Source organism: Hylobates moloch, unplaced genomic scaffold (genome assembly GCF_009828535.3).
Source record: "Hylobates moloch isolate HMO894 unplaced genomic scaffold, HMol_V3 SCAFFOLD_20, whole genome shotgun sequence".
In the NCBI taxonomy this organism is placed as follows: Eukaryota; Metazoa; Chordata; class Mammalia; order Primates; family Hylobatidae; genus Hylobates; species Hylobates moloch.
Window position 1 is genome coordinate 36,631,578 of NW_026652295.1, and position 12,671 is coordinate 36,644,248.

At 38.8% G+C, this 12,671-nt stretch overlaps 1 protein-coding gene across 7 annotated transcripts in view; it reads left to right on the forward strand.

Moving 5' to 3' along the window:
- Positions 1 to 12,671, forward strand: part of ZFAND3 (zinc finger AN1-type containing 3) — a 378,840-nt gene that overhangs the window by 238,074 nt on the left and 128,095 nt on the right. For all 7 annotated transcript variants that reach the window (XM_032141224.2, XM_058432671.1, XM_058432668.1 and 4 more), the window contains exon 3: positions 10,646 to 10,828. In XM_032141224.2, coding sequence (XP_031997115.1) covers positions 10,646 to 10,828 — 183 coding nt within the window. The remainder of the gene's footprint in view (positions 1 to 10,645; positions 10,829 to 12,671) is intronic.

Sequence of the window (12,671 nt, forward strand, 5' to 3'; positions counted from 1 at the left end):
AAGAATGAATAGGACCAGATTGTAAGAGCATACATAGGTAGGCAAGAGCATTCCCACCACCGCTGTACCCAGTCCCACCACCTACGCTTTTCCCAGTCCCACCACCATCCTCTCCCTCAAAAGAGAGGTGCAGTGGGAATTTTTTTTTTTGTCTTTTCTCCTGTCACATCTGCACGGTAAAATGAAAGGCTAATAGCATTAGGACTGTGGATACAATTATAGAAATAATCAGTGATCTAGAAAGGGGGGGTGGTAACCTGCTGTTTTTGCTAATTTATTCCCAAATACTTTTCTACTTTTCTATTCTGTTGTCATTGAAGTCTTTATGGGACATTTAAAGCCTTAGGTTTGGGGTAAAATATTGCAGCCTCCAGCCTCTCCAGCAGTTATGTTCATGCCACTTCGGTGCCATTGGAGTAATTCATGAATGACACTAAGGACTAATGGCTTGAGGGGAAGTCTTTAGATTATACCAAGGATCAACTGTAAACAAATAGAAGTTTTTTTGTTTTGTTTTTAGGCTCCAACTTGCCTATTTTATTTTGTCAGCTTTACCCAATTTTTCCACAATATGCCAAACCCTATCTGTAATTTTGATGGCAGAACTGTATGTATATATGCGCACACAGCATAAAGTGCATATTTTGTTAGAACTAGATTAATGCCACAATATTCAGAAAACTTCTCCCTGTGTTTTCAAAAAATTGACATATTTTGTGGTTAGACTGAAATGAGGTAAATGTACATGTTATTGTAGTACTAATGGATTGTTAGATATTTGCTGTAATGTTAACATTGTTAATTTATGCCCTGTAAATGAATATTGAATATGAAACACTGTTACAGGGAAAACTGTATAGTCTGCACAATAAATGCTATATAGGAAGCAAGCCTTACTCCAAATAATTTTTTTTGCTAGTTCACACCTCTGAGCAGTTGGCTTTATCAGTGTGAAGAATCTAGAGAATGTATAATTTCAGTGATAAACTAGATTATAAAGTAAGTTTAATTGCTGTGAAGAGTAAGCTTTGTCAGCTTCATATATTCTCTTGTTGCCTGTTTTTGCAAGACACATTTCAGGATATGCTTTTGGGAGCCAGTCTAATGTTACCTGTATTTGCCTCACGTAAAAATCTTAAGCTTTGTGATTTAAATCTAAGCAAGCAGGAAGTGACTTGAGAGACCTTGTAAGTCCTGTTAGGACCAGTTATCCATGATGAATAATAAGGAAGAAATTTTTGTATGTGTGGGGATAATTTATGAAATCCAAACATCTCCTTATTGACAGAGTGCTTAATATTTCTCCTGTAGGTAGGAGCACTCTTGCTTCCTATAAATAAATTTTGTAGCAATTTAAAATCCATTTAAAATTGTCTGTAAGAGAACTAATATTTTTCAACTTTGTGTGTTCATCAGTATCCAATACGTTAAATTCAGCAAATTTATATTATGTATTATGTGGCAGGCATTTTGCTAGGGGCTGAGACACACTGTGAATAAGACATTCATTTATCCAACAAATATTTAATAAAGTACCTTCTATGGGTAATCTTAAGGACTTGCCTTAGGAAGTAGTGCTTATATTAAGAGTTTAAATATGAATAGGATTTACCGAGGTGAATATGAGGATAAAAAATCTTCCATGTGTCATGATTAAAGTACTCCATGTTGACGGCCGGGCGTGGTGGCTCACGCCTGTAATCCAGGCATGATTACAGGCACGAGACTCAGGCAGGGAGATCATTTGAGGTCAGGAGTTCGAGCCTGGCCAACCTAGTGAAACCTTGTCTCTACTGAAAACACAGAACTTAGCTGGGTGTGGTGGTACACGCCTGCAATCCCAGCTACTCAGGTGGCCAAAGCAGGAGAATTGCTTGAACCTGGGAGGTGGAGGTTGCAGTGAGCCAAGATCGTGCCACTGCACTCCAGCCTAGGCGACAGAGCAAGACTCCATTTCAAAAAAAAAAAAGAAAAAAAAAATAGCAGTCCATGTTGAGAAAGAGCATGGAGTGTCGAAAAACCAAGAGCACTGGAGAATGGCTAAAGCAAGGAGAGGGAGAGGAGGAGCAGTGGCATTAAATGTGGCTGAAGAAATAGCCAGTAGCTGATTCTAAGTTCTAAGCCATGGTTAGGATTCTGGATCTGGTTGTGAAGGCAATGAGAGGCCATTGAAGGGTTTAGGCAGGGAGGGGATATTATCAGAATTTGTTTTCTTACATTTTTTTTTTTTTTTCAATCACCATGGTTGCTTTGTGGAGAGTGGATCAGACTGAGCCAAGAGAGGACACAAAGATTTCAATTAAGATGTTATCGAGTCTGGGCATGGTGTCTCATTCCTATAATCCCAGCACTTTGGAAAGCCAAGGCAGGCAGATCACTCGAGGCTGGAAGTTCGAGACCAGCCTGGACATCATGGCGAAACCCTGTCTCTACTAAAAATACAAAAATTAGCCACACGTGGTGGTGCACACTGGTAGTTCCAGCTACTCGGGAGGCTGAGGCATGAGAATCGCTTGAACCCAAGAGGCTTGAACTCAGGATGCCAAGGTTGCAGTGAGCCGAGATTGCACCACTACACTCCAGCCTGGATGGCAGAGTGAGACTGTCTCAAAAAAGATGCTATCAAAGGAATCTTATAAATGTTGATGACTTCGACTACAGTGGTAATGGAGAAATAGATGGATTCAAGAGATATTTAGGAGTTGCAAATGATTAGAATGGTAATTTGGGGGATGTAAAATTAAGAAGGGAGAACGTGAAGTTCAAGATAATTCCTGGCTTCTGACTTCATTCTCTAGGTGAATGTTGATACCATCTCATGAGATGGGAGGAAGGGCAGAAGACAGGGTCTGTTTTATTTTTTGAGGTATTACTCAAATTGCAGATTCATGGACATAAATAGGGAACATAGGATAGGAGTCATTTATCATCATTAGGAGGATATATACATGTAGGGGTGTGTGTGTGTGTGTGTGTGTGTGTATTATATGTATATATTTTAAACTTATTTGAAACTTATTTGTAAGGACACAGGCTGAGCATGGTGGCTTACACCTGTAATCCCAGCACTTTGAGATACCGAGGTGGGAGGATCTCTTGAGCCCAGGAGTTTGAGACCAGCTTGGGCAACATAGTGAGACTCCATCTCTATAAAAAAAATAAAAAAAAAATTTAAGGTAGCTGGGTGTGTTGGTGCGCACCTATAGTCCCAGCTACTCAGGAGGCTGAGGTGGGAGCATCACTTAGGCCCAGGAAGTCGAGGCTGCAGTGAGCCATGTGTGTGCCACTGCACTCCAGCCTGGGTGACAGAGCAAGACCCTGTCTCAAATTAAAAAAAAAAAAAAAAACAACAAGGAAGCACACAAAAACAGTGCAGTGTTATTCAATCTGTCTATTCTGAGATCAGTGAAGAGAGTCTGATTTTTTAAATTAATAAAAATAATTTTTGAAAGAGAAAAACAAAAATTAATAAAAATAATTTTTTTAAAAAAAGAAGATAGTCTGATTTTTAAAGAGAAGGAATCGCCATGAGAGGTTGAGTGAGAATCTGTTAGGGTAAAGGTGTTTTGCTTTTGCTTTTTAAAGAAGCTAGAAGATAATATTCATGAAAGGACACCTAAGTAAACTTAGCCACATTCAATAGCTCACAGTTTGCCACATAAGCTACAACATATGCATAAGGTAATAAAGTTTTCATAGTAACCAAGTCCATAAGTGCATTGGTTCTTGCTAACTCCTGTTTAAACAGTTTATTCTTGCTGAGGCTGTTAACCCAGATTAACATCCAACTACCAGAATTTTATTAAGATTTTAATCAGAAGGCTAGAAGTCTGGTTTATGAATTGGCTGGCTACTAATGGCCTTGTAGCTTTTTAAAATAAGATATTTAAGTTTTGCGGTTGAGATGGGGGTGGGGGACAATGCAGCTTTAGAAACCTAGAAATGTTTCTATGAACAGAAGCTGTAGCCTATTATGGACATAAATTGGGTGGAGAGGGGATGGTGAGCAGAACCCTGTTCTGTTAAAGGAGACCTTTATACAGTGCCTTGTATGAACCAAACTCTTGAGATACAGGAAATGAATTTTTATTTTTAAGTGGATTGAGAAACAAAACCCCTGGCAACCTTTTCCATTTTTTAAAATTTGACTACTTGAAACATGAAGTATTTTATGGTGTGAAATACCAAACTAAAGCTTCTGGTGGGTGCATGGATTTGTAATCTGTGATATATAGTCAGATGGGGTTTGGAGACTGAGAGTGGAAATGTGGGAACCAGCATTGTACCCTGTGGAGGCTGCGAGCTGCTACATTTTGGGAAGCTGGGAGGTGGTTGCTTCAGTGGTGCATGCTGTAGTGGGAAGAACACAAACATTAAGAGTCAAATAAAGCTGAATCTCAAACCCTAGCTCTAGCATTTGTTAAGGAGGGAGCAGGTTTGCCCAACCTTGCCATACACACTGTCCTCTGCTCACATGTGGTGATGATATCTACTGCCCAGTTTATTTTGAGGGCTAAATGAGAAAATGAATGCAAAGCCCCTGGTAGAGTGCTTGACTCATAGGAGGTGCTTAACTCTTAGTTCCTCTTCTACTTTGAATTTGGTTTCCTATATACCCAGCTTTAGTGTCTACAATAATGATAGAAGCCTTATTATGAGCCCAAGTAGTCCTAATGAGTGAGTTGGAACAAGCGCAGTTGAATTTCTCATCTCTACTTAGTGATTATGAAAATAGAAATTCACAGGTATTAAGCACTTTATCTTTTAGAAATGCCGACCCACATGATGCTAGGAGTACCCTTAAAGACACACAAAACAGTTTATGAAAGGTTTAAAATAACAATTGATAAATACTTTTAAATGTAATCCAGTGATGGACTTTCTACAGGAAAGCATTGGCCACTTATTTATCCAGTTAATGTTTATTGAGAACTATTTTTTTGTCCTGGATCCTGAATAATGTAGGAGACTGACAAATGAACGGATGATTCTTATATGCCGTAGTAAGTCTTGCGCTATGGGAAATCACAGAGTGCTGTGCCAAGAGAATTTGGTAATACGTACCAAATGCTGTAAAAATGTACGTCCTCTCTTACCAGTTGATCTACTTCTATGATATAACTTAAGGAAACTCAATGAAATCTTGTTTATAATAGTGAAAAGTTGGTAAATGAAAATGTGTAACACTAGTGGATTGGTTTAGTTCATATATCTATAAATGAATGAGACCATGTACTCATTAGTGATCACCCATTTATATTTGACAAAGCAGAAACATTCATGATACCTTGCTAAAAGGAAAAAAATAGGTTATGGAACAGGGTTAAAAAGAATTAATTTGTTTTCAATGAGAGAAAAAGTTTAGCAAAATTACCGAAATTCTTTATTTTGAAGAAATCATTCTGAAAGATGTATTATTGTAATAATCTAGAAGTGGGATTGGGGGTCTAAGCATCTTGCCAAGTCAGCATTGTACATCTGAAAGATAAACAATGGGGCATGTGCATATCAAAGGGAGTATTTCATAGTGGCTAGATAGGGAGTAGTTCTAGAGAGACTGCCCAGGTTAATGGGCTTGTGAAGCAGGACAGGACAAAGTGCTTTCACAGTGCTCCCAGTATTTTAGGTGCATTTGATAGTAAGAAGATTGACGTGTGAAAAATCATTCTGAAAACAGTGGAGAAAACTATGCCAGTGAGTATGTGGGTAGCCAGTCCAGGGACTTCACTGGTTATTTTGACTTTGCTAGCACCATTAGGTCACTTTATCTTCTGGAGACATTCCATTGCTGGGTACTAAAGGTTTCAAGCATATCTTCGTTGAGATATTATTTTTCCCCTTAGATGATAATAAGGTAAGTTGCCAAGATTTGGGCTGCTGTTCACTCTTAACAGTAATCCCATTAAAGTGCAGAGGTTTTTAAACTCAGTTTTTACAAGTAACAGTTTGCTTTGGAAAAGCTTTATTCACATAAACCTTTCTCAGGCTGACAACTTTATTCAAGGACAAGTTTAAGACCTTTGGATATACCATTAACTCAACTAACTTGTAAAATTAGTTATTCCTAAGTTTTTTTCTCATTTAGAGAGGTGGATAAGCTTGGAGATTTCTAGTTTTCTCATTTATATGAGAATTATAAAATTTATCAAGGGAACAGAACTTCACTGTGTCTGAATCAGATGCAGTGGCTGTTTCTGGACCTTTCATCTGCACTGCTCTCCAGTGTAGAATGATGAGAGGCAGGCTCTGTGCCTCATATTTTGTTGTTTACTTCTTTACATGTAATATAAATCTGTTCCCCTTCATTTTCAGAGTAGACTTCTGAGAGTTTCTTTCTTTTGGGCAGTAATCAGAAGTTGGATGCTGGATGGTTCAGAAAGAAAGGCCTAAGAGAATAAGAACCGTGATGCAAATATCAGGGCCAAAATGAGATAACTCTTACTTAGTGCCCCTTTCTTTAAGTTAGGAAAATACCTTTTCTTTTTAATTCTGTCATTTGTTGAGTACTCATATGCTAGGTTCTTCATGTACCTTATCTTATTTAATCCACATTTTCCTGAGAGGTATAAATAACCACCTCCCTTTGTTTTACAGAAGGCCCCAAAAGATTAAACAATTTGCTCTTAGCTATATGCCCAGTAAATAGCAAGGCCAGGATTTGAATCCAGGTCTTCACTCTAAAGCTCTTTGTATTACACAGACTTTGGCATGGAAGTTAGAAAATCCTAACTCAGTTTCTGGTGAGTTGTAGTAATTTTCTCAGCTCTTGCATTCTCTATCTGTAAAATGAGAGGATTGAGCTGAATTTTTAAAGTCATTACTGGTTGTAACATTCTGTGATTCCTGGATTCTTTTTCAGATTCAAGCAGAGAATATATAGAGCTTCTACTCCTCTCTTTGTGAGCAGCCAGTTGGGTTTGTATGTTAGCCTAATGATGTTATGACACCATCACCCTGTGCAGGTGTAGAAAAGGCACAGAAGGAGTATGGGTTAAAAGAAGGTACACTGTGTCAACTGCTGATTCCTAAAAGAAAACCTGAAGTTTTTGAACTGCCAGTTCACAAAAGAAAACTTGAAAGTACCCGAGCATCAAAGTAGCATGGCAAGCATGGGCTGGAGAGTGTGTGGGTGGGACCTGGTATTCATAATTGTCTTTAGATACCAACATCCTTCACCTTCAAAGGCTTATTGTGCCTGAGTGAGTAAGTTTCTGTGTGTGCATCTGTCTCCAAGCATTGGGGATTATGCTAGATGGTACAGTGATGACTCAGTTTCAGTTCTTTCAGGATCATATAACATTTCCAATTAAATGGTAGACAGATGGTTATGGGAGGGACACGATGATTATTGACATAGGAGAGCTAATGAGATGACATGACATAAAGTATCATTATTGCAATATTTTTATTCCATTGATATAGTACTTTTTTCTTGAAGGTGCTATACAAATAGCACTGAGATAATAAGCCATTTTTGAATGTCAAAATATGGAAGAACAAGAAAGTGGCTAGGAGAAATAAATACGCAGAAAAGAAGCAGTAGGGGCTTTAGAGCACTGATCACCTTAGCAGTTACTAACTGGCTACATTCATTGCACTCACTAGTGGTGCTGGAAATGGCTGGGGGCTTGACATGGAGGTCTCTTCCTTGGGCCATCTTGGTGATCACAGTGCCACATCCTGTGGTTGTGATTGAAGACCATGGGCTTTGTTGTCAAATGGACCTGTCCTTGCTACTTATTAGCTGTTAACTTGGAACAAATTACCTAAACTTTCTGAACCTCAATTTCTTTATCATTAAAATGATGTTGTTTATACCTTCCTCGTTAGGGTTTTCCTGAGGATTAACATAAGTACGTTATATACATAAGACATTTAGTTCAGTGCCTGGCACATAATAAATGCATCATAAATGCTAGCTATTCTTGTGCTTAGAATATGTCAAAAGGTAGTGATTCTGATGAAATTACAGAGTATGATAGCAGCACTTCCCTGTGGTTCGAATGCTATGTCAAGTTGTAAGAATCTTGTACTTCTCTGAATTGATATAATAAAATGTAATCTGTACTTCATAGAGTAGCATTAGATTTTTAAAATATATAAAGAATATAGACAATAATCACACTCAGATACCTACCAACAGCTTAAGAAATAAAAAATTACAGAACAAGATAGAAGATCCATTTTTCTCCTTATCCCTTGGCCTCAAAGAGGTAATTGCTATCCCGAATCTGGTATATTATTTCCTTGAATGTTTTCGTCTTGTAATTATTATCATTCATGTATCCATAAACAATATGTGGTATTCTTAACATATTTTAAATTTTTATATAAGTATTCTTATACCGTGTATATCTTTCTGTAGCTCACTTGCTTTTCTCTCTCAACATTCTTTTTGAGATTTTTCTATTATACTTGTAGCCTTATTCATTTAATCACTGTAGAGCATTTTAAGATCAATTTTCTGTTAATGGACATTACCTGTCTTTGGATATTTTTGTGTGCCTCTCACCATCAAACCACCCTCCCTCAATCTAAGATTTAAGTGCCATTCTGAATTATGCTAATATTTGGGGGCTTTGAAAAGGTTTAAGGCCAGGCGCTGTGGCTTACACCTGTAATCCCAGCACTTTGGGAGACTGAGGCAGGTCTATCACCTGAGGCCAGGAGTTGGAGACCAGCCTGGCCAACATGATGAAACCCTGTCTCTACAAAAATACAAAAATTAGCTGGGTGTGGTGGCACACGTCTGTAATCCCAGCTACTCAGGGGCTGAGGCAGGAGAATTGCTTGAGTCTGGGAGACGGAGGTTGCAGTGAGCCGAGATCATGCCACTGCACTCCAGCCTGGCCAACAGAGTGAGACTCTGTCTCAAGAAAAAAAGAAAAAAAAAAAAAAAAAAGAAAAAAAAAAGAAAAAAAGAAAATAATTCATTCTCTAATTGTTGGATACTTGGTCTTTGTATGCTTATTATTGTTTTGTGTAAGCATTACATTAAAACTGTCCCCTGTAGGAAATTTGTCAGTTTCTCATCAATATAACCATTTTTGCTTTAAATACAGTTGGCCACGAGTTTGAACTTTGTATGCCTGCTTATATGAAGCTTTTCAACCAAACCCAGACTGAAAATACAGGATGCTAAACCTGTGTATATGGAGGACCAGTATTTAATATACGCTGGTTCAGTAGGGCTGACTGTGGAACCTGAGAATATGTGGGAGTTCTGAAACCAATCCCCCGTGTATACTAAGGGACGACAGTGTTTTGTGGCTTTGGAGAAGCCTCTTTTACTATTTTATAATGATCCTCTTCACCTCTAATAATACTTTTGACTTAAAGTCTACATATTCTGACAGTACTCTAGCCATACCAACTTTCTGTTCATCCCCTCCTCTCCCCTCCTGTTTTTCTTTTTCTTTCCTTTTCCTTTCTTGGTTCTTTTTTTTCCTCTTCTCCTCTCCCTCTTCCCCTCCCCTCTCTCCCTCTTCCCCTCCCCCAACCCCTCCCTTTTCTCCTCTCTCTCCTTTCTCTGTTCCTGTCCTGTCCTGTCCTCCCTTCCCCTTCCCCTGCCTTATCCCCTTCCCTTTCCCCCTCTTTCTTTCTTACTCCTGGACTCAAGAGATACTCCCAAGTAGCTGAGACTACAGGTGTGCACCACTACCCTCAGCTAATTTTTTAAAACTTTTAGAGATGAGGTCTTGCTGTGTTGCCCATGCTGGTCTCAAACTTCAGGCCTCAAGCAGTCCTCCCGCCTCAGTCTTCAAAAATGCTAAGATTATAGGCGTGAGCTACTGTGCCCTGCCTGTTCATTTATATTTATTTGCCGGGTACATTTTTTTTTTTATATATACGATTGTGTTATACTTGGGGGATTGGCTTCAGGACTCCCCTGCATGTACCAAAATCTGTGCATACTCAGGTTCATCAGTGTGCACTACAGAACCATCGTATATGGAAAGTAGGCCTTCCATATATGATTTTTGCATCCCGTGAATATTGTATTTTTGATCTGCATTTGGCTGAAAAAAATCCACATACAAGTGGACCCACACGGTTCAAACCCATGATGTTCAAGGATTAACTATACTTTAACTTTTTGTTTATCCTCTCATATTTGTGTTTTTAGTATATCCCTTGTAAATTGAATACAACTGGACTTTAGTCCAAATATTCTGTCTTTTAGCTGATAAGTTCAGTCTGTTTACATTTCTTGCCATTACTGACATATTTATACTTATTTCTACCATCTTGTTATATGTTTTCTGTTTACTCTGCTGTTTTCTCTGCTGCCTTTTTCCTTATGACCTTTCCTTCTGAAAGGTTTGGAAAACTGTTCTTTATTCCCTTTTTCCTTCTGATTACCTTAAATTTTTAACATGCATCTTTGGCTTTGCACAGGACGTTAAAATCAGTATGTTAGCATTCTTCTGAATAATCAGGGACCTTGGAAAACTTTTAACTCTAGTCACCTTCTATTAATCTTAAACGTTTTTGACCAGTGTTTTACTCCCATGGTTTTTTAATCACCCAGATCAGTCTTTATTATTGCTGTTGTTGCATTTAATTTTTGTACCAACTTCCATTGTTTTCTAATCCTCAGAGACTGTGAACTCCTTAATTAAGCTCGTTTTCTGTTTTTCTTCAGATTTTCAAAAGAAACAGCCAGACGATGATTCCGCTCCAAGTACAAGTAACAGCCAATCAGATTTGTTTTCCGAAGAGACCACCAGTGACAACAACAATACCTCGATAACCACGCCAACTCTTAGTCCCAGCCAGCAGCCGCTTCCGACAGAACTGAATGTAACTTCACCGAGTAAAGAGGAGTGTAAGTGCCTGGCTTCTGAGGGGTGGTAGAGAGAGCAGCCTAAGAACTTTAGATGAGCATCTTGGTAATGTCTAACCCCAGAAAAAACAGCACTTCTTTTAATTCAAGATAAGTGTCCACATACAAGGCCCAAGCTCAGCAAGTTAGAGAATAAGTTTCAGCCATTCCTGAAGAAATAGCCTTTTATACTGTCAAAGTACATGAAGTTTGAACCAGTCTAGAGAGCAGTGGCTCTCACCTATGTCTGCACATTAGAATCCGCTGGGGGTTTTTAAAACAATTTTAATCTTTAGCACCATTCCCTCATTCTCATTTAATTGATCTGGAAGGAGGCCCAGGGATCTGTTATTTTTAACTCTGCAGAGGATTTCTAATGTGCAGCAAGGGACCAGTAAGGGATTCTAACCCTAAAACCCTAATTTAGGAGCCTTAGATTGAAACTTTACCTCTGTCACTAACTGGGCCTTGACTGTTTCTAAGCATTTAACTGAGATAATAACACTATACTTCATAGAACGTAGGATATTTAAAGGAAGGAGGAGATGGTATTACGCTTCTGTAAGTCTTCAGTGTTGGAATGCTATTATGTAGGTGATATAGAAGTTCACTATCTACTTAATTTTTTTTTTTTTTTTTTGAGATAGAGACTCACTCTGTTGCCCAGGCTGGAGTGTGGTGGTACCATCTCAGCTAACAGCAACCTCTACCTCCTGGTGATTCTCCTGCCTCAGCCTCCTGAGTAGCTGGCATTACAGACGCCTGCCACCATGCCTGGCTAATTTTTGTATTTTTAGTAGAAACAGGATCTCACCATGTTGGCCAAGCTGGTCTTGAACTCCTGACCTTAAATGATCTAACCACCTCGGTCTCCCAAAGTACTGGGATTACAGGCGTGAGCCACTATGCCCAGCCCATTGTCTACTTAATTTTTATAAAGTCATAATATACATCTCCTTCCCTCCATCCCACATCCCTGGCGGTACGTGAAACATACATCTCTTTTAGGGCACAAATATAATTGATAGTATTTGTTGAAAATTATAGGGATATTATGACATAGTAGTTTTAGCCTTTTAAAAGCTCTACTTGGCCAAGGCAAGAGGATTGCTTGAGCCCAGGAGTTTGAGACCAGCCTAGACAACATGGTGAGACTCTTGTCTCTACCAAAAAAAAAAAAAAAAAATTAGCCAGGTGTGGTGGTGTGTGTTTATGGTCCCAGCTGCTTGGGAAGCTGAGGCAGGAGGATCTCTTGAGCCCAAGAGTTCAGGGTTACAGTGGACTGTGGTCTCACCATTACACTGCAGCCTTGTGAGACCTGGCGTTTTTTTTTTCTTTGAAAGCCAAGTTGAAATTTAGTATTTCAAGTTTCATGAATATCTAGAAACACAGTAGGTTAGAATGTTCTGTGTTCTGTATACTCACTTTGGAAAGGTTAGCAGAAAACAAATACTTATCTAAATCTGTCATAAACTACTGTATTTGGTAATATCGAGAATATAAAATAAGCAAGGTCATAGTCTTTGTCCTCAAAGAATTTGAAGGGGAAATTAAATGTATTTGTTATAGTTTATCAGTGGTTATCAACCAAGAGTGATCTCCCACCCCACAGCCCCGGAACATTTGATGGTGTCTGGAGGCCAGGGATGCTGCTCAATGTCTTGCATCACATAGGACAGTCCTCTGCAACAAAAAATCATTCAGCTCCCAATGCCAGTAATGCTGAGCTTGACAAACCCTGATACATGTTTGCATACACCCGTGTTGGTCCTTATGTGTTAAAGACAGCAAATGTTGAAGGACATTGACTTACTGAGGAAGTGGTGGTAAAGATGTATAGAAGGTG